This window comes from Ostrinia nubilalis, chromosome 21 (genome assembly GCF_963855985.1).
Source record: "Ostrinia nubilalis chromosome 21, ilOstNubi1.1, whole genome shotgun sequence".
In the NCBI taxonomy this organism is placed as follows: Eukaryota; Metazoa; Arthropoda; class Insecta; order Lepidoptera; family Crambidae; genus Ostrinia; species Ostrinia nubilalis.
The window spans coordinates 7,490,581-7,516,670 of NC_087108.1; the positions used below are offsets into that span (position 1 = coordinate 7,490,581).

The following is a 26,090-nucleotide window of genomic DNA, read 5'->3' on the forward strand; positions in this document are numbered from 1 at the left end:
TGAACATCGAATGAGATTAACCACAGATTAACATTTACTTGATTATTTGTGTATACCAACAGACAATAATAAAAAGTAATAAAAACCACCTGTTATAGGGGCATTTTTTGGAGAAATTTATCAAATAACCAAAAAAATACGAATTTATAAGCAGATATACCGCTTAGTTTAAAAGTTATTACGTTTTCTTTACAATAAGTAATTGGAAGAAAAAAAATTCTATAAAAAAATAAAAAAAAATCTCAAAAACTTTTTGACCTCTTTTTTGTCGATAAAAATAGGTCTAGTTTCATCTATTTTCATATGTACACTTTAACGTGACTCACACTGTATTAATGAACATGAAGTACGAATGCCTACCTATACATTTTAGATTGTGTATGAAGAATGTTGTTATACATCGGGTTTTTAACATATTTTATAAACATGTCTTGAAAAATAAGTAAACCGTATATTACTGTAAATAATTTTATTATGTATCATACTTATAACTTATCACTTCATTCAGAACTAGACGTTTTCTAGGAACTCCACTTGCAATTCTTGATTCTTTTTCAATAGATGATCAAGTTAAAGAGGTATTTATACAGAGTGGAATTTTGTAATGCCACCTGGAGGGAAAGTACTCTTAATACTGTAGATGGAAAAATTTGCTAAAAGAAAATTCCTTTATTTTCGAAAAAAAAAAGAGAGCTACATTAAAAGATTTTCGAATTTTTTTCGAAAATTCACTACTATATACCATACAATTTTCTGTAACATTATTAAAATATCAAAACATTTCACTCCAAGTTACTGTAACTCAACGACGCGCTTTAAAATCAAAGATTGACTTTGAATTATGCCTTATTTTACAATACACATTGAAAACAATATGATTTGCTTGAGGTTTTTCGGATTTTTCACAAAAATAACAAATAGGCATGAAGAGATTACAACATTTCTGCAGCGGCTGACAGATCTCTTGATTTACTTTGACAGGTGACAATAAAGCCATAGACAATTGCCATATGAAAAACACACTTTTCCAATATTTTTATTTGCCATGAGATTCTGGTACACCTTTACTACTTTTTGATAAATCAAAGTATTAGCACAGAATAATAATAAGTACTACGTACAGAAGTTTTTCTTCGCGAAGGTATTCAAAAAAATGTATGCTCAATGTCATCAACAATAAGGTGTAATTTAGCTTGTCTTAAGAGTCGAGCACCGTTTTACCTCTCAGTGTCTTCAGGCAACTTAAAAAAAGTACATTGTGTGTTTTTATTATTATTTAGGCAGTTAAATACTGCACAGTATTTTTTACACAGTATTTTTTTATTTTTTTCCATAATACAAGAGTACGCGTGCGTGTGTCAATGCTCGCTCGTATCTCGTATGTGACGCCTTGTCGAATCGCCTCCTGTAGGTGGGCTATCGTGCGTGTTTTGTTTTCGATGTGAACTCGCGGAGATGAACAGGCCTGGTATTAGTATGTAGTATACTTAAGTAGATCCTTTTTACTTCATTGCATGTCAGAAGAAACTATGAGGTGATATTAGTTATCGTTACACTAATAATCGACCAATTAGCTGTTACTACAGTTTAAAAAAAATTAACAAGGCACCAATTAGCGAATCAACAATAGGTAGGTGATTGCTATAGTAATTTAGCCTATCATAGTTATTGGCATATTGGATTGTTAATAAGTAAGAGACAAAAATATCTACTACATTGGACTGCGTATTGCTCAAAAAATATTTGTCTCTTTTCCTCTCTTAATAACTTCCAAAGCTTGTTTTTTTTCATTTTAGGCAAGTTGGCCTAAAATGAAAAAAACCCTTTGTGTCTTAAAAATTTAAACAAGAACAAAATGTTATAGATATACCCAAATAAAAGGACTTCTGTGTCATCGACAATTGATGTCAAAATCAACTTACATCGCTCTCAAAGATCTTCTGCAAGTACCTAACGCCGTCCCGGATCATGACGAGGTCGTCGGGATGCGAGAAGTACCCGGGGTAGAACAGCGGCGGCGTCAGCGGGTCCGTGGAGTTGATGGTCATGCGGCCCACGCTCCGGGGGAGCAGGATCGCTGCGTTTGCACTGAAAGGTATTTTAAACTCATCATCATCATCAACAGCCCTTCACAGTTCACCGCTGGACTATGAGCCTCCTCCGCTATAGTGGTGGGTTTTGCCATAATCCTTACGCTTGGCAGGCGGGTTGGAGATCGCAGTTTAAAAGATTTATGCTTTTCAGAGAGCGCTGCTGCCCGTTCTCTCACTGTTTGATGTGTAGTCCCTAAGTCGCCTCTTACGACACCCGCGGGAAGAGTAGGGGTTGGTGACAATGTACTACTCTGCCGTCACCAAACGGCTTTAACAATTTACTCATGTGTACTTACCTATGATGAATTATTATGTAATGTTAACTGTCCTCTGCGTATTTGCACCATTAATTAATGTTCACGCTATGTACTGTATAAAATTTTGCTATGGCAAAGTACGAGTTTGATATAATTGGCGCCCAACGTGTTGCTCGTTTCGGTCAACGTTTCAGCGACGAGTTTTTAATTTTCAGTATTTATTGCGTCTTCTGATCATTAGAATCTAATTGCTTACCGTTCTCCCTCATATTTTTTGTCCTTTAACTACTCATTTCAAATGTATTTTTCAGGAGCCCTTTTTCTATTTCTTAAAAATTTTAATGTATTTGTAAGATTTATATTTTAATAAATCAACATGAAGCCCTAATGGCTTAGCTTTTATGGCTGAAAGAGTATAGTTCTGTGAACTATGGAAATGTATTCGCCTACATAGTAAGTACGACTATACTTACGAAACATTCCTCCCTTCGTTACTGCCCTCAGCGTATTCGTTGATGACGCCATTTCTCGAGCATTCCGCGTAGAATCCGTTGAAGAAGAACTGAATGTCGGGTTGTTTACGAGACTGGTCCGCAAGACTTGAGTAAAGTAGACCAGTAAGCTGTAAATAAAATCCTACACTTAAATAAACATTGTGTTTGTTAATAAACAGACAATTCTTTAATTAAAGCTACGTTTTCCGACGCGACAAATTCAGTCACTTTTTCTTTAGGAATATTAACGAAATTGAAAAACATGAGATATAATTATACTCACTGATATTTTTTACAAGTTACCTACTGGTATTAATTTTAGGCCTATAAATATAAGATTTGCTAGTCGTTTATCAGCGTCTAACATACTTACGTAGGTACTTAATTAATTACAGCAAGCGTAACAATGCATTTTCTGGACACCATTAAAATGTGCGATATCTAAAGTTCGGTATTTTACGCCTACTTTAGCAATCCTATTAGACGTAGGTACTCTTGATTTCATTAATCTATAAATAAAAATGAATTGCTGTTCGTTAGTCTGATTAAAACTCGAGAACGGCTGGGCCGATTGAGCTGATTTTTGTCTTGAAATATTTGTGAAAATTCAGGGAAGGTTTAAACGGTGAAAAAACACAGTTCTTATAAAAAAATAATACAGCGGTACAAAGTTCGCCGGGACAGCTAGTATCAAATAAAATAATATTAAAGTTACCTGAGTTATACCAGTACTCGTCATCGGTCCTTGCCCGCTTAATAGATACTCAGTGAGCACACTCCAGTCAAGCACATCGGTATCGTTCACATTAGTCAGATAGAAGTATAAAGTGATTCCATAGTGGTTCATAAGCGTTTGTCCGACTGGCAGGTCAGCGATCACTGGGATGCCCAAAGGTTCTAGAATCTCACGCGGCCCGATGCCGGACAGTATCAGAATATGGGGACTGTTTAGTGCACCTGCACTTAATATGACCTAGAAAGACGTGGAATATTAATAGGTATCACAACTTTACAAGTACCTACTTTTAAAGTTGTAAAATCTCTTAGATCGGCCATTCTCAGATGAGCTAGTTTTTACGTGTCCGGGCTGTTAAATCGTTAAAAATGACAAATTAGAGACATGCAAGTATTTTTATATGTTACTTAACAACCCCATCCAGTTATGCATTAAATCATAGGCCTCTATTTTAAGTATTTGTGACTTAATTAATTTCATGAACCTCTGTTCTCTAATTACCGTTACGCGTCCGCACACCGACTTAATGTTAAAACTTGGCTGTAATTTTTATGTCGTATAGATTTGGTTTACTCCATTCAACATTTTAAAGAGTACAAAAGATTGTCTTACGCATAGCAAAATATCTATTCAATAGAACCATTCTGTAAATAATTAGAATTAAAAAACTGCTTGTCCGAGTGAAAGTCCTAATTCCCATGACGTTTTCTGTTTTTGGGCACACAAGCCTAAATAATAATATTTGACACATCATTTACGCGCGCGGCGCGAGCCCTTAGTTAGTTCTAAGACCTGTTAGCAAGTAGACGTCTATTGCGTTGGCGTACCGTCGATAAATTGCGTAAGAGTATAATTACCATATCTTTGGTTTTCAATTTTTCTATTTACCATGTCCTTATTTTTATACTCGATTTTTGAAGGTAGATCCACGTTGTTAATTTAAATAGATTCAGTACTTTGGCCTTCATACGTTGTAGTAAGACAGTATTTGCATACGCTGAAGATTTTGGAAATTTTGAAGAAAAACTATCGTTTTATAATTTCCATGTACTAATTACCGTATATTTATAATCACCGTTGTATGAAATTATTACCTACAAATTGCACTCACGATTGAATAAGTATGATGATAAAATATGAAATATACCTAGACTTTCGCATAACAACTGTACGGACTTTTCTTCCAATCTGACAATCAAAATTTTTAAAAACTTTCGTTAGAGTAACCTCGAAATAGATTCGAATTCATGACGAATGTTCAGCTTCAGTTGCTGCATGGTTGTTGGATTTAAGAGTATATTTTAACCCCTAACGTGACCCCACAAAAAGAAGTTACTTGGAGTGAAATCGGGGCTTTCTGATGGCCAGGAGATGTCACCCCTGCATGAAACATGTCTCGTACCAGATATTTATTTTTACTATTAGTATAATTGATATTAACATCTTAAATCATTAATTAATTCTAATATAATACCATCAACACAACATCTATCCATAATACCTTTGCCCTAAGAAGATGAGATTTTCCAACAGTAACACTTACCTGGCGTGATCACATTAAGAACAAAAGAGAACCAATCAACAGACAATGGAACTTTTCAAGGCAAGAGTGTATAGGCACTTTGTACCATCCTAAACTGCATCCTACCTGCTTTGTTATGCATAGAAAAAACTTCGTGATATGCAATGGGTACTGGACAGAAGAAGCTTGGAGAACAAACTATATACAAATGGATCCTAAATCCCATGTAGACATGGCATCGACTTAGCCTCGCAAATGTAGAAATACTTTAACGTTTTCAAAATAAAGTTTTAAAAATCTTGAGCTGTGCACCTTGGTTTACAAAGTCCACTGAAGTGATACCAAACGTCAAAGAGGGTGTGGAAAATCCTGTAAAGCTTACAACCAAAGACTAGACCTTCATGCAATCTATTTGCTGCATCCCTTCTAAATTCTAAGAATTCTGCATTTAGGCTCAGGAGAAAGCGAATAGCATCAATCTGAAAACTTATTGTAAAAGAATCGAGGTGACAAATCATGGGATATGCTGAGCTGGAACTGTCATTATTACAAATTCAATTTAATCTGATAATGGGTGATGGCTTATCGCAGATAGATTAAAAAGAGGAAAAATCACTTAAATCATTAATTAATTTTTCGGTATATGCATATCCGAAAAATCAAATTTGTGAGATCTCCTGATCCATTATCTGTACGTTAAATCGTTTGTACCACATTGAAATCAAATAAATGATGATTAAGATTCTGATGAAATGTGACACGTAGCCCCTTCTGGCCGAAACTAAGTGTTCCTGTTATAGCCTCGATTATTGCAGTATACTGAAAATATCTTGATACAATAAATAATAGAAATAAGTGTTTTCCTTTTTTCAAAGGGTTATTAAGTGTACCTACAGCGTTTTTTATGACGCTATATATTTATATACAAATTTATCAATGCAAGATATTGTTTTCTTGCTATTTTACATATTTTTTCTAATTACCGTTAGATTAAGTATTAGCCTTATCTAATTACCGTGACCATAAAATTTTTGGGTCTCATTTACGAGAAAACCGCTTTGAATAATTTGACGCCTTAACGATTGTTAAATTCGTACTTTTCATGTGTTTCATATTTAAATGCGTTTAAGTCAATTAAGCCAAATTTCAAAAATGATATGGTAATTAGACTGAGAACGCCTAATCGTGAGAATGACCGAGAGGAAGAAGACTATGCTGTCTTCTATCCTGGAATATTATGTATATCTGGTTATAAAGATACCTTTAGAGCTGTCACTTACCTCTTTAGTCGCGTTCACGGTATGAGTCGTACCATTTTCATCTATGAACTCCACTCCAGTGGCCTGGATGCCTTCGAATAGGACCCTTGACACATGAGATTTCAGCCTCACGTCCAGATTGGGCCTCTCCGAATGTGGTTTCAGGTAGGCTCTCGCTGTAGTGTACCTTTGGCCGTCTCTATAAAGATAGTAGAAACTTTATAGAAATAAATTCAAACAATAATTGAATGGAGTAACTAGTTTTCTGATATCAAACTCAAAATCAAAAATATTTATTCAGTTTAGACCACAGTGGCACTTATGAACGTCAAATATAGCAAAAAATAATAAGAAAAGGTAGCCCTTATGGGGCACTTTACCTACTTATGTCTCATTGTTATCTTTTGGACCCTACTATTAGCGCTTCGAGACAAACATAATTATGGGAAGTGCTGAGAAGAAACGCCGAAACCAACTCAGTCACCACTTCTTCTTTTCGTGTCGACAACAAACCTACACAGTATCAGCTCAAAACTTCGCCACAAGAGTGGCGTTGTCCGTAGCACTCATCAAATCCTCCTGAGTGCAGTCACCACTAATTGCCAGGAATTATCTAACGGTAAGAATAACCAAATTCAAGTACCTACATCAAATATTTGCAAACTGAACTGACCACGCATTCTTGTCATCAATATAGTCCCAGACATAAGGGTATTTTTTATATGTACCTATCTTAAAGGACAATGTTCGTTCTCCATACATTGTTTGCCTAAGAACCAACAAATTTGGCATATAATACCTTGATGTCGGGCAGCCCGCTCTCGTTGATATCTTGCAGAACTTGCGCGGCTAGCGACTGGTATCTGAACTGTTTTCTAGTGAGAATAGGCAGTGGCCTATGGTGAGACCACTTACTCGTTGAAGGTCTGCGCGATGCTGAAGCCATCGGGGGTGGATGGATCGTTCATGTCGGTGATGATGGGCAGCCCGCTCTCGTTGATGGCTTGCAGCAGAGAGTGCGCGGCTAGCGGCTGGTATCTGAACTGAAAACGTTCGAATTGATCGAAGAATTAATATTTTTCCAATTTGTAGATGTATGGAGCTATAGTGCAAAATAAAATCCAAACAGCCTTTTATGAAATGATAGAAGCAGCACATTACAAAACTAGCGCCCGAGCGGATTTTGAATTAAGATTTTTATCTTGTGCCATGAACATTAGATACCTACCTACCTAATGTGAAAAGTTTGGGGCTAAATTGGTAAATCTCTCCATCACAGGGAGAGAATCAAGAAGCGGCGAGTCCAGGCCTGAGCAGAAATTGCTTCAGCAAAAATAGAACCGACTCCATAAAACATGCACTAAAAAGTAAAAAATAATTCCTAATTACTCATTTATTAGGACGAATTAATTAGCATGATTGATACTTCTGGAGTCGGTGCCAAGATTATGAAACGTGTGAGGTAATAAAAGACGTATTTTTTTATTTCCTAGCTCAGTGACAACTGTTTAAATCGTTTCTACTCCGTAATAATTTGTACTTTACCCTAAGGTCTAGTCGGAAATTAGTCTTTTTTTTTAAGATTATTACTAATTTGTATTGCCCAAATTACTAATAGTCCCATTAGCCCCTCGTGTTAAGCTAAATAAGCTTGTGTTACGAGTGGGCTCACCACAATACTTAGTCGAGCAGCGGTGGTATTCAAACTAGCGTTTCTCGGATCTCGAGTCGGCCAGTCCGACCCCTTCACCGTTCGGCTATCGTGGCTATCGTGGATATTAAATAGTCAGTTCCTACCTGCTGCACCGGCAACGGGCCAGACGCTGAGTGGTGTTCCCCGCTCACTAGCGAGCCGATCTGCTTGTTGCCCTCCGTCATGTCGAAGTAGGGCTTGTTCTCCTCCCACGACCAGCCCTCGGCCCCCGCCGCGACCCAGTCCTCGTAGTCGGCTGCGTGCCCTCGATGGTACATCATGCCGTTGAGCACGCTGGACCCGCCTGAAAGTTAGCCTGGTATTTTGAAAAGGAGCTTGGGTCATCAAATAATGCATTTTTTTTAAGAAATAATAATTTGTTGGTAAGTTTCCAAAGCATTTCTATGCTGAGCGGTATCTCGTAGAGAAGTATAGGGTATAACTGGTCGTGCCATAGTGGTGCGGTATGGGAGGGTACTTTTGGTACCTCAACGCATCAGCGAGCGAGACCTCTGAGGCTCAGATGCTCGCTCAATAGGACATGGACCATAACAGCTCTGTTACGTCACATATATGTAACCCCATAAGTACCTAGGGTAGACCGGGGACAATAGTACCATTTTTTGGAAATTGTTCAATATTGAGAAATCTAATGAAATGTAACTTATTCTGTTAGGATGCTGTAAAAACTAGACTCTTAAGCTACAAATTTAAGCATGCAGAGTTGAACTATTATTTCGAATACTTAATGAAAAACGAATTTGAACTGTACGATGTCTCATGTTACAATTGACCCCTACAACGGGTCAATTGTACCAATAATATATGAGGCAGTAAAAGTAGTTATGTTTATCTAATCATCACCTTTATTGGTATTCTGTTCTCTTAATCTCCTACAATCATCAGTCTTTATTAATTGAGATCGAAAATATTTAGGAACAAGTATGAAAAATCAACACTTAAGTTTAAAAACTACACAATAACTTTTCTTCCATAAAAACGAAAAAACTAACTGTTTCTACATTATATGCCATCTATTTGGCTCGGATATTGCATCTGAAACAACAATAAGCATAATAACAATGATAGAAATATCAAAACTGAAAAATCTATTTTTGTATGAGGGTACAATTGACCCCTGGTACAATTGACCCTGATTATTTATACCTACTACTGCTTCGACCTTTTAAGATTTTTTCATAAGCCTGTTCATAAAGGAATAGATCCGTTGATCCGCGATCCGTACTTTTGACTCTACGCCGAGGCATCTAAAACAAAATGTTCAAATACTTAGTTACTTAACTGAATTAAGCTAAAATGTACATATTCAGAAGGGTTTTAGAAACCTATATTAAAACATTTTAAGTAGGCATTTAGGTACTTATTTAATAAAACACATTAAGTATGTATCTAATTAATGCTTAATGCATGCAACTATGAATGAGCCTAGACTATATTTTCAGTAGGTAGGTATGCCTGTAATTGTAAAAATATAATTGTAAAAATGTAAAATAACCACGTGAATGTTTTATAATAACTTATCTTATTATAAGTATAGGTACTTTAAAACCAATTTAAAATATTATTTAGTAAGTATAAAATAAGGTTCCGGGGGTTAATTGTACCACGGGGTTGATTGTACCGCTACAATTGACCCCATGGAGACTGGTACAATTGTTCCAAGTAGGTAGTCAAGAGAACTTCACACCTAAAATTCAGTAATTTTCACAGTGAATGCCAATAATTCGCTGTCGATACAAAGTTTAGAGCCTGGATAAACTATTGACAACAATACTTTGGTAACAAATAGCATATTAGGCAACTTATGGGCTCATATATTTGACATAAAAACTTACTGCGGCTGGGCAAAAAACAAAAATCCTTCCTGTACACCTTCGTTTCTCAGCACAAGCGCCGCCGACTGGTGAGCGGATGGAAACACAAAAAACGCATATTCTGACGCTATGCACACAATCTAACGTCGCTTGTATGAAGAAATATCGCCGATGGTACTATTGACCCGTGGTACTATTGTACCCGGTCTCCCCTACCTCTCCCCTATCGCAGAAACGTAGGTATTACCTAAGTTAAACGCGACAATACATCTGTAGTAAGTAGGTACCTAGAATGCGTGCGTACCTACGAGTAAGCAAGCTTAGATTGGACGTGGAGCTGGAACGCTCAAGGTTGGAATTTAAGCATAATGATTAGAACAAATTTTAAAAGTAGACATATTATATTATAGTTTGAGCATGTAACCTACTTACCGAGAACTTTTCCCCTCGGCCACATGCATCCCTGCCCGTCTTGGTCGAGGCAGTAGTTGTCGGGCACTGTCCGATACCTCCAGTCTACATTCTCGTTGGACCAGAACGTTCTGTAGAAGGACGGCGGGCGAGCGCCTATAGGTTCCTGATCGCCGGCTTCTATTAGTAGCACCTAAAAAAGAAAAATAGTGTGTCATTTATCTTCTTTGCATGTTTGAGAAAAAAACACTTCCCTGCTTAAGTCGAGTTCGACAGCTGGATTGTAGCTGAAACGATTTGGGACGTTGACATGAAAAACTGTCGGGAGATAGGTAAATGTTCAGAGGTTTTTTTATCCAGTGCTGTCCTATAGGACATTTTGCGATTTCTATCAAACTTAACCACTTAAGTTAACTTACTTGCGAAGGTTACTTAACTTTAGAGCCGCACCTATACCAGCATAGAAGGGTCAAGATTAGGGCATGAATATCGGAATCTCGGAATGCAAGATCCGATATTACAATTCCGAGCGATCCAATATCTTGATATCGGAATCAGATTGATTTTGATTCAAATCGGTACAGTAGTTTTGACGTGAAAGAGAGACAGACAGAGTTACTTTCCCATTTATAATATTAGTAATTTCACTTGTAAGTACTAAATCAATTTTAGCATTTGCCATGGGTGAACGAAGAACGACATCTCAACTCCCTTTCAAATGTTAATTTTACCGGACTATCGACCGTCAGTTCTGCGTACTATGTGCCCTGCTCATTGCCACTTCAGCTTACTAATCCGTCGGGCGAGTTTAGTTAGTTTACGGAGCTCCTCATTTCCGATTTGATTTCGTAAAGAAACACCAAATCTCTTTCCATAGCAAGCTGTGCAACTTTGCAAGTTGAAACGTGACCTTTCAATATAGGCTATATTGAAAGGTCACGTTTCCGATCCGTATATCATCACTGGTAACACACACACTAATTGAACTTACTACCTCTTTCACGAAATTGCATCTTACTCTATCCCATCACCATCTATCTCATCTCTACCGCATTCTAGTCTCTCTATTGCATTATGATTAAACTATCTAGCTGAGTCGTTTGTCCCAGATAGACATACTTGTCAACAATCTCGAGAATTGAGCTCCTAACGGAAACTGGGTAAGGGGAAACATGGACATTTTTTTTTTTTTTTTCAAATTCAAATTGTTTATTACATGAAACACGGTACATAGGATGGAACACAAAATTGATGATACAGTTCAACATGTCTCGCCAAATTATGGCGTGTAACAATTAATCCAGTCATAATAATATAAGTCACACATAATAATAAAGTAGGTAATATTACAGTCCAATATAGGTAATTTAAACATTTATTTTTACACAATTAATTCTTTAATGTCATAAAAATTGTTATCTAGAAGCCACGCATACAACTTCTTTTTAAATAATTTCAATGGCAATTCTTTTATATTTGCAGGTATCTTGTTATATATCTTTATACACATATTTAAGCAACTTTTTACATACAGTGCGGTTCTAGGAACAGATTTTAAAACAAGTCTATCAGGGTTCCTTTTATTCCGAGGATATAATTATATCACCAGCCCTATAAAATAAACGAGCATTTGTTTTAACAAAATTACAGATCTCAAAAATGTAAAGGCCTGGCAAGGTCAACAGCTTAAGTTCCTCAAAGATAGGTTTACATGTCTGGTAGGGTGGTACGCCATATCACGGGAACCCGATGCCTATAAATCTTGAATCATTCCCAATCAATCTCACTAGATGGCGACATAAGTATCGAATTTCTGAAGACGTTTGTAAAAAGTCACTAATGCTCAGTAAACTATAATGAAAAAATGTTTTACACATTAATTTGTTCATTTAAACACAGTGAATGATTCAAATAAACAATATTTCTTCATACAATAACATTTTATCTTAAGTAAAAACTGAAGTCTTAAACAATAGTTTTTGCAGCGCTGTAGGAGTAGCATTTAGTTACAAATGATGTAATAGATGGCGCTCATCGCTGCTGTTTTATTTCGTCACTTATAAAAATACTAAAATAGGTTTGGTTTTGCAACAAATTATTATTTTTATTAATTGTCATATTTCTTTTAAAATGCAAAAAAAACCATCTACATTCAAATAAAAATGAAAGAAACACAAATTAGCATTACAAAAGTTCGGCAATAATTTGTCTAACATTGTGGCGCCTAAAATCGACAATATTGATTTTTTTTTAAGATTATTAGCAATTTGTATTCCAAATATTACTAATAGTCCCATTAGCCCCTCGCGTTAAACTAAATGAGCTTGTGTTACAAGTGGGCTCACCACAATAGTCGAGCGGCGGTGGGATTCGAACCCGCGTTCCCCGGATCTCGAGTCGGCCACTCCGACCCCTTCACCGTTCGGCTATCGTGGCTATAAAAGGTTCGATTGTTTTCCTTCCAATTAAGATAACCTACCCAGTGTCACTCACAATAATAATTAAGACGAATCTTAATCTAAAGACCTACATACACTGGAAAACATAACCCTTTTTCTGGTGTAGTCGGTTATAAACTGTATTGCCCATAATAATGTTTAAGGTCCACCTTTTGTTTATAATTTTAAGAGCATTATCCGCCATTCAACGTTTCAGCCACGCAGAGAGCTGTTAGTAGGTAGGTGCGGTGCAGAGGTGCAGTTAATGTTTTTTTTACTCATTTAATTTATTTTAAGATATGTATAGCAAATAAAAAAAATCTTAACCTAGTACCTATTAAAGTGAACCCATTGTTAATCCCCTGTTTAATTCCATTGTTAATTATTAAATTCGGCCAAAACATAAACAAAGTGAGAGCTTTGCTGTCTCACTCGCACGCTCCATACCTACTAGCTGGCCACGCCGAGACGCGACCGCGCGGCCCATTGGATTGGCGTCATTGAAAGTAGAAGCAGGGTGCGCGAACGGCAGGCAGCGAATGTTACAGTAGACAGTAGGTAATTATCCTTAAGCAAGTTCTCTCCCAAATACATGTCAGTCTGCATCAAGTTGTATTTCACTTATTTAAAATCAAAATGCAGATTCATTCGTGTGCGTTACCTCAGAGATATCGTCGCTTGCCTCTCTAAGTGACGTATCTGACATTTTTCGAAACTTAGTTATCTACACCATCTTAATTAATTTCGCAAGACGAATCGATCTATCTGATCGCCTGAAAATTTTGCAAAATGTCAGTTACGTCAGTTAGAGAGGCAAGCGACGATATGGTGACGCTGATCAAGATGTGCTTATGTCATGGAAAAGGTAGAGCCTTAAATCCTGCAAATGTGCCGAGAATCTAGCATTTTTGCCCAATAAGATTTCGGAGTAATTTAAGAAAATAAGATTCCGTTGCAGTAATGCTTGAAAACGTTACTGCAGCCACATGATTTTTACCCATTAGCCTTAGCCAGATTAATTTTTTTCAATAAGTAGGTAGCTTATATTTGTGCCTTTCCATGGTCAAGCAGCGACATTTGTGCCCAACCATCTTTAAATTTATTTATTATTTATTTAATGAAAGAAACATACAGCTTTTATATTACACTAGCTGACCCGGCGAACTTCGTACCGCCTTAGCGTAGAGATTTTCTTTATATTTTTTTCCGTAAAAACCTTGTACAGAGTATTAAAAAACTACAAAAAAAAATCAGCCAAATCGGTCAAGCCGTTTTCATGTTATGTCGTGACAACGGAAAACGGGTTTCATTTTTATATATATAGATAATAGGTACAGGAAAACTTTAGTTTATTCATAAGCCAAAAAAGTTTCCAATGTTAATTGTCAATAGCGAAGACATAATTATTATAAAAAGCCAAATCGTAAGCCTTACCATGTTTAACGTTAAGGTAGGTAATTACGAAGAAAAGTTTTAGTGTGAAATTAAGGACCAACTTACACTTCAGTTAATAAGGTTATTTAGCGTCTTCAATAGAAAGGGATAATATTCTATATTTGTCTGATAAATTTTTTTATGAATGTTTACCGATTTCTCTGTCAAACAAAAACCGATTTAAAAAAACATTTTTTTTTTTGTAAGAAATCAAAACCACTTTTGACTGCAAAAATCTGTCCATCATTTACATTCATTTATATCATTTTTAATATTTTTACACATAAAAGCAAATTCAGATTTTTTTTATTGTTATTCTTATTTCTACCTATTAAAGCAATGAAAAAATATTTTTCTTTCTTTATTTCTTTCTTAAAAATAAACTATGCATAACCCGTGCGCAAAAATACGGTAGATGGTTGTAATCGGTTAATTACAAGGCGTAGAAAGTAAAAATTTTGTGTGCATTTATTTGAATATAAAAGCACTGCAGATTGATTGATTACCATAAAAAGCAGTTATCTTCTTAATATTGCCTTATTTGAGGCTCGAAATAAGTAAGCCATTTTCAGTTGTAAAATGATTTATTTCATCGAAAATTAGGCATAGGTATTCAAAATTTTCTGACATCTGACACTGCAATCACAGAGCGCCCTTTTTATCCGGTTTAAGAGCTAGAAGGTATTTTCGATTTTCACAGTAACCCATCTAATTCATATGCCATGCGTTATTTTTTTTTGAATAATTACTATGGCACCCATTGGCACCAATCACATGCCACCTATCAACAAAAAATCGCATCTGTCCATCATGTTTCATTCAAGTGTCATCGTCGGAGTCCTTTGTAAACTTTAATAACACTTAATAACATTAAATACGAAGCATAAAATGAGTTAAACTAACACTATTTACAGTATTTACCCTCTTCATAATTTTCAATTCATTCTGTGCACACGACATCATGTTAAGTAAGAGTTAAGAGTTGCGGTTTAGATTAATCTATGGATTATTATCTGTGCCTAAATATGACTGTAACTTGTTTTGTGAGCCTTAAATAAGTAAATAAATAAATAAAGTCGTTCGAAGAAATGGAAATCCCCAAAACGTTACCGCAGCGGCACCCGCAACCTTTCAAAACCACGGGGGGCTTTCAAGGCACAAATACAAGCCACCTATTGAAACACCTTAAATCTGGCCAAGGCTAATAGGCAATAATCATGTCGCTGCTGCAGTAACGTTTTCAAGCATCACCGCAGCGGAATCCCATTTTCACCAATTAAGTACTCCGCAACCTTACCGGGTACAAATGGTAGACTCTCGACACATTTACAGGATACAAGGCACCAACCCCTCCACATAAGCACATCCCGACCAGCGTCACCATGTCGCTGATGTAACGCACACGATTAATTTATGAATGATTAATCTTATTTACCTACTTATTTAAAAAGACCAGTGTCGCGCGCTAAATGAAAACAAGCTTGGTAGGCAGGTACCCATCCATTGGGGCTACTCCCGATCCCAGTAACGTCAATATACTTAGTAGGTACATGCCAGCCATTCACGCAGCACGTGTAAGTGAATCGAAAATGATGCTATAGTCCGGTCGCCGAGCCCGTACGACGGGGACGGGCCGTCACAGTGAGTGAGCGAGCGCGACAGCAATACAATTACGCGCGAGTGATGAGGATGGGTAGCATGGTGTCATTGGACGAAATTCTACGTGTTCAGCGACGATAAATAGAGAGAGAGAAGGAATAAAACATCAGTAAAATAATAATTAAATAAGTAAATAATATTTTGCCACCTAGGTATATTTTGTGCCAGCACGGTATTATTACTCGTAAATAAATAGGTAGGTGCTATTATTTTCGCGAGTGACGCGCAAACGAATGCAACAAAGAACCTAAACCTAAATCACAGATAATCCTAAATCTTAAACCTGTTTGTGCAAGTCGATTAAAATGTAGGCATATTTTTGAATAAACTACGATACGAGTACGAAAAACTAAAACTAGATTTTGTATTTTTTACGAACAGTTCATTTGATATTTACTTGACTGCTCCAGAAGGAGGGTTATGTTTTTTTTACATAATAATTATTTCTGAATATTTTTATGGAAAAAATAAGTTTTTTATTGATATCTACCTTTATTACTGCATGTTTCGATATTGTCCTGTTTTATATACCTAATAAAATAAAACAAATTAGAGTTTTATGATGGTAATTTGTAGCGGGATACGAACCCACGGTGCTGGATATTGAGCGTCAGCTGTGAACATTGTGCTACTTGGACATTATTATACCGTGCCGAAATTTTCAATAGCGTCTCTAATCTGTTTTTTGCTTAGTTACATGTCTTCATAAACAAAGCAGTAAACTTATTGGCTTTAGCGCCATCTTTTGACATAGCACGCCAAATAAATACTCCGCTCAAGTTGCTAGAATAGAAAGCATTAGCGGGTCGCAAGCCGCGGGACGGTCAAGTCCGCTGCGGCACACTAGCGCGATCTGTTATCACCACTAGGAAACCAAACGGGCCCGAGCAGTTTCAAGACTTAGGTCGGCCACATTTCGAGTATGGGATGATGTATCTGTACTAGTATTATATTATCTGTGGCCATATATAGCGCGTATGCACTTTTTTTGGGCAACAAATGCCTTATTCACTTCAACACTATTTCCCCAGAGAAGCAGTCCGTAGCGTAAGATAGAGGCGACATAGGCATGATAGGCTGCAAGGATTGTGTTCCGATCTGTTACATGGCGAAGTCTCTTTAGAACATACACAAAACGATTCACCTTGTTACAAACTTTGTCTACTTGTGATTTCCAATTAATTTTTGCGTCTACACTTATACCCAAAAAATTTACTATGTCAGCTTGTTTAATGCAAGTTCCTCGATATGAAATATTTAGATTATATTGCATAAAATTATTAAATTGTACATAATTTGTTTTGGTCAAATTTATTCTCAAATTGTTTATGTCAAGCCATTCAATAATGTCACACAGTGTTTTGTTAATTTCAGCCTCATGCTTCGTCAAACCATCTTTTAAGTCACTTGTAATAATAATAGATACATCGTCAGCAAATAATATAGTTCTATATTTTGTTACATTTATAATGTCATTAATATAAATTAAAAATAGAAGTGGCCCAAGAACACTTCCTTGTGGTACGCCAAATCTATTGCAGATGTACCTGGAGCTATATGATTTTCTTATATTGTCTTCACCAGTACTTGTTATAATTACAGACTGCTCTCTGTCCTGTAAGTACGACCTAAACCACTGGAGAGGTACTCCTCTTACGCCAATTGCTTCCAACTTGTGGAGTAAAATGTTGTGATTAACTAGGTCAAATGCTTTTGTCATGTCTAGAAAAAGAACAGTAGTTAATTTTTTAAGATCGACATTAGTCAGAACCTCTTGAAACAAGACAAACATAGCAAGAGTAGTAGATTTTCCCTTTTGGAAACCATATTGATCTTTATTAATTATGTTGAATAGCATACACTATTGCATAAGTCTTGTAAACATGCACTTTTCAAAGATTTTAGATATAATTGAAACGAGAGTAATTGGCCTGTAATTCGTCAAATCGTTTTTGGAGCCTTTTTTATGTATTGGTATTATAACAGATAACTTTAACCGCTGTGGGAATTCGCCTTTTTCAAAGGACAAATTAATCAAGTACGTTAGAATAGGTGTTAATTCGTTAACACATTTTTTAATTACATTTGTACACAGCTCGTCTGGGCCTTCAGAGTTCGTATTATTCAAAGACAGTATTTGTAATCTCACTTCATCCTCTGTCATCGGCAAAAGAAACATAGAATGACCTAGACTAGCCCCCATAGTTTTAAGGTTTAAACTAGGTTTTATATTAGGACTTGGGTTTGATGCCTCAATGAAATGTGTATTAAATGCCTCAGCTATAAGTAGCGGGTCATGGACTTCCTCCTTATTAAGAAGAATGTTATCAATATCAAAGTAACTATTGTTATTGTCAATATCTTTTATTATTTGCCATGAAGCCCTTGATTTATTTTTGCTGTTGCCAAGAAATCTACGGTTTCTGTTTTTTTGCGCCAGAGAAATACATCTTTTAAGTAACTTTGAGTACTTTAGGTAGTCATGTTTATGTTGAATATTTTTCGACTTATAGTATCTCATTCTTAGCGTGCGTTTGGTATTACAGCTTGTTCTTAACCCTGCGGTAATCCATTTATTTCTACGGCTATTACTATAAGTTTTAACTTTAATTTTGGGAAAACATAAGTCATAGAACAACCTGATCGAATCATGGAATTTATTAAAAGCGGTATCAATATTGGTTTCCTGTAAAACTTCATCAAAAGATAATGCATTTACACATTTTTGAAATATTTCAATATTCTCTACGCTATAGTCTCTTTTGTATGTATACGTAGCCTGTGGAGTATGCTTTTTATTTTCAACTGAAAAACAGAGCATTTGGGCCGTCTCATGATCTGATAGTCCTAAGCGCAATACGGATGCCAAAGCACCATCGATATTACTCATTATATGATCAATACAAGATAATCTTCGAGTCGGTTCATTGATATGTAATTTCAAATTATAATTTTTAGACAAATCTTGCAAAGTGCTTGTTATTTTGTCTTTTCTGAGAGTATTGATGTTAAAATCACCTAAGACGACAATGTTTCTTTTTTTATTTTTACTTAATTCATAGAGCATAATATTGTCAAGAGTATTAAGAAAAACTATAACATCTGATACTGGTGTTCTGTAGAGACAAACTATTATAAGATTATTATTGGGTATCTCAACAGCACAACATTCAAAAACTTTCGCTATGGCATATTTGGTAGCAGTAATATTTTGTTTGTAGGCAAGTCCTGTTTTAACAAGTATGCAAACCCCTCCCCTTTTATTTTGTCTGCTAAAAATAGCAGCCATTTCATAACCAGTCAGTTTAACACTGTTTTCATGGCCAGATTTTAAGAATGTTTCGCTGAAACACAAAACGTCAGGCGCGTTATTAGAATAAGTGAGATCAGCTAATACTATTTCCAATACTTCTAATTTGGATAAAACACTTGAAATGTTTTTGCATAATTCTAAATAGTTGATTGTTACATTTAATTTTAGACTCGAAAAAAACTATCATTACTTATAAAGAGATTATTTTCACAATGTTGGTCATTCTCATTAAAAATCTGCATTTCATCCATTTGGTATTTAAGATTACTAAGTATGGTCTTCATTCCAAAGTTGTTAAGAGATCCCTGTGGCCCGCTAAACATCTGGTAGTCGTATGTAAGATGGAGGTTTGAGTCCAATATTTCAGCACAATATTCATACTTCTGTATATTCTGGTATAGAATTCTATTAAACATCTCAATTCTTCGGTTAAAGAGATCTGCCAATCTTCCACATTTAAACGTTGGTAAACATAGTATAATGTTTGTGTGAGACAATGAAGTAAGACTTTTTCTAATTTTTTCATTTAGTCTATAGTAGTTTTGCGATGTCTTGAAGTCCCTTTCACCAATCATGATCACACAGTAATCTTTCTTAGTAAAATTCTTTATTTTGTCATTTATTGTCGCCAACAAGTCCAGAACGCCTCTATGTGGTAACTTATAGTGGCATAATTGATAATTATTATCTCGAAAAGTGCTCATGGCTAGTTTTAGTATGTTGTTATTTTGGTTAGAGCTTATCATACAAAGTTTCGATTGCGTTGGCTTTCCTGAGCATGTTACTGGAGATGGAGACGATGGGTGTACGCATTCAGCTATGATTGAATCATCAATAGTTCGTCTATTTTTAATTGTTGATTTTTTCACTGAGCGTAGTCTACTTTTGGATGCTGATGGTTGGTCAGTGTTCTTGCATATTGACGATAAGTTACATATTTTGGATTTATATTCTTCAACTGTCTTTTTTAAACTGAAGTTTTCTGACAAGAGAAACTCAATTTGCTGTTCAGCAGATTCAAACCTTTGTTGTAGGTTATCAAGCCTAGCTTTTAAAGCTTCGTAATCTAAATGACTTTTAACAATAATTTCTGGGCAGCTTCTGTTTAGTTTCTTGGGAGTACTACTAGAAATGTCTTCATTTTCATATTCGCTTACCTCAGTTTGTAAGGAGTCGAATGAGTTAGATGTAGGAACATTAACTAATATTCCCTGCTTCTTACGATATGTAACATTATCGACTTCTTGATTAGTCGATAAGTCAATTTTATCAGCCGATGTTGGTATCAAAATAGGAGAATGATTAGTATTTTTTTCTGCTGATAAATTGCTTATTTCATTCTGAGTTTTACATTTGTCTGTAGATTTAGAGTGTACAGGGGTATTGGAAGTGCTATTGTTCTTTTTCGTGCAGTATTTTTTACGATTGCATTTGTGGCAAGTCCACTTAGATTTTCGTTCATTATCCATCAAATAGTACAATTTTTCTTTGTTGGTGCACTTTAAATCATATGTGAGTATTTCTCAAAAAAAATGTACATTTTGAAAAAAAAAAGTGTGCTTTGAAACAGTTCAAAAGTTTAATATTTATAAATCATCACACAAAAAAAACACACACACAATTTTGAAGGATGAATATTAATCTTTAAGATAACGAAGAATTATAGCTATAATCCTACTTATTACCAAATATTTAGATATTTTAAAAATAGTCCTTTTTTACCTTTCATACAAAAACCTGTTTGCCACCCTAGCTTTTTCATGTATTTTTGTTTCATAAAATGCGATACGTAACTAAATTATTGTAAATTTCTTTGTATTATCGTTCTACAGTAATCGCAGTTTCTGTATCAAATTGATTTTCTATGGGGTGTCATAATGAATTGGCAATTTAAAGCAAAAAAACAAAATGAGTCGCTCTCATTTACTATTTCGTTATTTACTCTTTAGTTACGATTTATTTCTACTTTCCCATGGTTTCTGAACAATTCCGTATTTATTTTACACGGACAACAATAGCTGCACTCTGAATGGCTGTTGGCCTGACGTCTCCGCCATAACATCTATCGCGAAAATTAGTGAAAACGTGTGTGTTTTGTGGGATTACTTTTTCGTAACAGGCAGTAAAATCAGCGATTTTATATAGAACGGTAAGTCTTCATTTAACCATTTTTTGTAATACGTGTGGTACGAACATTTAGTAAGCTTTTATATTTGCTGTAACAAATTTTATCAAAAAAATACTTGTTTCTGATCTCATTTTGTCTAATATTTCGTTACGTTTTTTACGAATTTCGTTACGTTACGAAAAAGTACAACATAATGCTGAGTGTATACTGTTATTACCTGACTAAGCATAGTAATATTCACGACTTAATTTATTTAAAAAAATATAGAGCGTTAATAACAAAAGGATTGGATACTATCTGCTTTACAGAAGTGCCACCAGCAAAAAATTATCAAATCATTTAGATTACGTTTTTATGTGATTACTTCTTTTGTTTTTTTAGGGATGCCGCCAAAAACCAATGCCGAAAGGCAAAAAGCTTACAGAGAACGACTCAAAATGGATAAACATGATGGAACAAAAATAATTTTATTAAAATAGTATGAATGATTACTCCCTTATTTTATTTCTAACCCCTTAATATTACCTACCCCGTATTTGGGTGCATACTTACAAATATTTCGAATTGAATAAATGAAGAGCATTCACAATATTTCGCCAATGTATAACAAGCCTTATGGCCTTACTATTTCGTTACTACCGTCAGGCCTGGCTCACTCCGCGCGGTACATCCGATAATTACCTACAGCGAAGCGCCCCGCCGGCGGGTATTATATCAGTCGAGTGTCACGCGCGCGCCCGTCAGGACGCTGGCGTGCGTTGTAGTATGATTATAATTTTATGATCGAAGTATTATTTAAAAATGGACATAAAGAGAAAGAAATATTGTGCGGCGTTCGGGTGTTTAAATTCGAAAAGAAATCTACCGGATTTATCTTTTTTTTTTCGCTTCCCAAAGATGGTGAAAGGTATGTTGGCCATGTAGGTAATCAATAATTCTTAGGATAGTATAGGAACCTAACCTACTATGACTACTGCTCAGAATGCGTTCGTTCGTTTCAGCCAAATGACGTCCACTGCTGGACAAAGGCCTCTCCCAAGGTTTCCCATAATGAATGCATACTTACCTACTTACGTACCTCATTACAAATAAGTAGATTAATTATTTTTTCACTAGACAGCAACCCTAACAGCGTAAGAAGAGTTCAGAGGCACGCGATAGAAAGAGACAAAACTTGTAGGTGAATAAAATTGTAGGTACGTAGTGCTGTGCGAGCTGAATTCCACTGTATCGCGTCGTAGCAAGACTCGCATTTATTTAAATCGTCTTGCGGAGTAATCCTTCTGTACCTGTAGATACTATTACTTATTCTGTGCTACCGTTTCGTTACGTACATTTTTTTTGAGAAATACTCATGTCAAATTACAACGAGAACATTTAAGAAATTGCTTGTGTTTTATAACTTTGCGACATTGAGCGCAAGGGGTCCATATTCGGTTGCATAAAAAATATTGTTATAATTTAAGAGTGCATAAAGTTTTTTGGCATACTCATCATTTCGCATAACGTTCATACAGAATAATTCATAAGGCATATTTTTTTTGCCATAACCACTTTTATTATAATAATATTTTAGTATATATTTTTTCTGTATACTCGTTTTTTTAATAACGATTTCTAGGCATAACATTTATTGGCATCTAAACCAATGCCATAAATATTATCATTCATAATATACAAAATACCATAATTTTAACAAATATGAAATATAAAAATGTTATAAGTTAACAAATATAAATAGACAAGCAAGCATGCAAACAAGCATGCAAGCAAGCAGCAAGCATGCAATCAAACAGCAAGCATGCAAGCAAGCTGCAAGGAAGCATGTAAGCATGCATGCAAGCAAGGATGAAAACAAGCAAGCCTGCAAGCAAGCAGCAAGCAAGCAGCAAGCAAGCAGCAAGCAAGCAGCAAGCAAGCAGCAAGCAAGCAGCAATTAAGCAGCAAGCAAGCAGCAAGCAAGCAGCAAGCAAGCAGCAAGCAAGCAGCAAGCAAGCAGCAAGCAAGCATGCAAGCAAGCATGCAAGCAAGCAGCAAGCAGCAAGCACGCAAGCATGCAAGCAAGCAGCAAGCAAGCATGCAAGCAAGCAGCAAGGAAGCATGCATGCAAGCATGCAAGCAAGCAAGCATGCAAGCAAGCATTAGGATTGCCTTATCTCCGGCGCTGCGGGAAGTGCGGTCCTTCCGCTCTGGCGTAACATATACCCGGCATGCCATGCTCGCTTCCGCAGCTTCGGCTTGCTGGTCGCCGATTCGGCGACCAGCCTCAGCCGCTCCAGCTCGCACGGCTGCCGGATATATGTTACAGCGAGCGAGGACCGCACTCCCTCCGCGCCTCCGGCTTTTAAATTACACTCTAGTATAGGGCAGACTAGTACCACGTGGAAGAGACCACGGCCAGTCGGGATCAACATAATTTCAGACCAGGCAAGCTTAATGTTGTAAAAGAAATGTGGACTGTATAATATGTGCGTTATAATAGATAAGAGGGATTCAAGATCAAACAGAATGTAGTTTCACGAGCTTAAGTTTTCTAAGAAACAGGTCAAAAATTAAGAACAAAAATGACAATGATACAGAGAATTTAGTTTTTGCAAATCTATAGGCCGAAAGAGTATAAAGGTGGAAGGAGGATCGTTCGCAACATCACAAATACATAATTATTTACTCTTCAATGTTGGTTGCTCTTATAGACAATATTTATGACTTTAAATGTTATAAATAATTAAATTATGTTTATAGTATTTTATTAAAAACAAACTTTATGTATATAAAAATTATGTTCTTTACATTTATGATTATTTAAATTATGGTATTGAAAATTAGAGAAAGTTATTATTATGCCTAAGAAACCATTATGCATTTAGAAAACTATGCATATCAAAGTTTATGCGAAAAAACTTTATGCAAATACTGTTATACCAAACTAAATTATGATGAAAAATGTTATGCGTCTAAGAGGGCACCCGAGCGCAAGTTATATTTTCTGTCTTTGAGTTATTCATAATTGTATCCTTGTTTGAAAAAATCCAAAACGAGAATAGGCCGGATTCGAACTTGGTTCCACAGGATTTGCACGGCCCGCCGAGTCACTATACTGCCGCACAATTTATAAACGCAGTAAGTAACACGTGAACAGTTTCGAGAAAAACGCGATCAAAGTTGAAATTTTATTTTGGGGTGTCTACAATTAGTTACGCAATTATTTGTAAAAAAAAATATATGGGCTTATAGAGCTAAACTCAAAGTTTATTTTGATATGAGGTTTTTGTATTTTAATTAATATTTTGTATTTAAAATTATTAAAAAACTGTTTATGTTATGGATTAACTAAGATTTCGTTCGATACTTACTACCCATAAATGCAGTATGATTGTTCCTTACTGCGTTTATCAGTAGTTTTCGTTACTTACGGTACATGTGTTAAATGAATGATTTAAATTTTAGTTCTTACAACGTAATATATGCGCCGTATCTTCAAAACTTACTGCATTTATGAGTGGGAGTGTGAATCAAAATAATTTATCAAAACTTTAAATGCGCAGTAATAATACAATTATACTGCGCTTATCATAAGCCAATAACGCTTTCATGTTGAACTTTCCCAAATGACCAAGGGGTAAATGAAACAAATATTACAAAATAATTGCTGAGATCGCTTGTTATTCAATCAATAATTAAGATATGGCACCCACTTTTAGATCTTAAATATACCAATCTAATAAAATAAAGACTCGGTCGTTCGTTTCAGCCGAAAGACGTCCAATGCTGGACAACGGCCTCCCCCAAGGATTTCCACAAAGACCGGTCCTGTGCCGCTCGCATACAGGCACCTGACGCGACCTTCACCAGATCATCGGTCCACCTAGTGTGAGGCTTGCCCAAGCTGCGTCTTCCAGCTCATGGTCGCCACTCAAGAACTTTCCTGCCCCAGCGGCCATCAGACAACTCATAGTGTCTCCAACCTTCAGAGGAGTGGGTACAGCACGGCATTTGACATGATTTTTGTCTTGTCCATTAAAGACCCATTTGTTGAGAGGCTCTATTGAGGCAATCGAGGATTGAACTTAGATCCTCCACGTTCTCAGCCATGACTACGATATCGTCCGCGAATCAAAGATGGGTGATGTACTCGCTGATGATATTTATGCCCAATCCGCTCCAGTCCAGAAGCTTGAAAACATCTTCCAGAGTGGTAGTGAACAGTTTTAGAAATATGACATCTCCCTGTCTGACCCCTCGCTGCAACTGCAGTCCTGATCCCGGAGACGGACTGACATTGTGACCTATTCGTACAAGCCATTCAACGATTATATCTATAGTAAATTTGGCACCGTTGGAGAGACTGTAGCTTGAAGAGAGAAGTCTTTCTCATAGACCACAAATGCCAGACAAAGTTGCTGATTATTCTCCTCAGTTTTCTGCCATAGATAAGTATGTGGTCTATCGTACTAAAGCCTTATCGGAAACCGATTTGTTCGGGAGACTAGATGTCGCGTGAAACCATTCATGATGACTCTCAAAAACAGAATCAGAAGTGATGGTTAGATGGGTATAAAATAAATTCTTCAACAAGGTTTTGTTGCCTTTTTTGAAGAAGAGTATCACCACACTTCTGTGCCATGCCGTAGGCGTTTTTCCCTCAAGGATGACGGAATCGAATAGCTTCTAAAGAGCCTTTAGTACCGGCGTTCCGCCTGATTTCAGAAGCTCAGCCGTGATTCCATCATCGCCCGGTGCCTTGTTGTTTTTCAGCTGTTTGAGAGCCATTCTAATCTCGTACAGACACGTCCGGGATATCTTCGGTATAGTGTCGGG

At 36.2% G+C, this 26,090-nt stretch overlaps 1 protein-coding gene across 1 annotated transcript in view; it reads right to left on the minus strand.

Annotated features, from left to right (window-relative positions):
- Positions 1-26,090, minus strand: part of LOC135082456 (glucose dehydrogenase [FAD, quinone]-like) — a 56,757-nt gene that overhangs the window by 25,728 nt on the left and 4,939 nt on the right. The window contains exons 3-9 of the mRNA XM_063977251.1: positions 10,322-10,493; positions 8,159-8,358; positions 7,277-7,404; positions 6,383-6,560; positions 3,560-3,817; positions 2,824-2,972; positions 1,923-2,088 (exon numbers count right to left, since the gene is read on the minus strand). Of these exons, the coding sequence (XP_063833321.1) occupies positions 1,923-2,088; positions 2,824-2,972; positions 3,560-3,817; positions 6,383-6,560; positions 7,277-7,404; positions 8,159-8,358; positions 10,322-10,493 (1,251 nt within the window). The remainder of the gene's footprint in view (positions 1-1,922; positions 2,089-2,823; positions 2,973-3,559; positions 3,818-6,382; positions 6,561-7,276; positions 7,405-8,158; positions 8,359-10,321; positions 10,494-26,090) is intronic.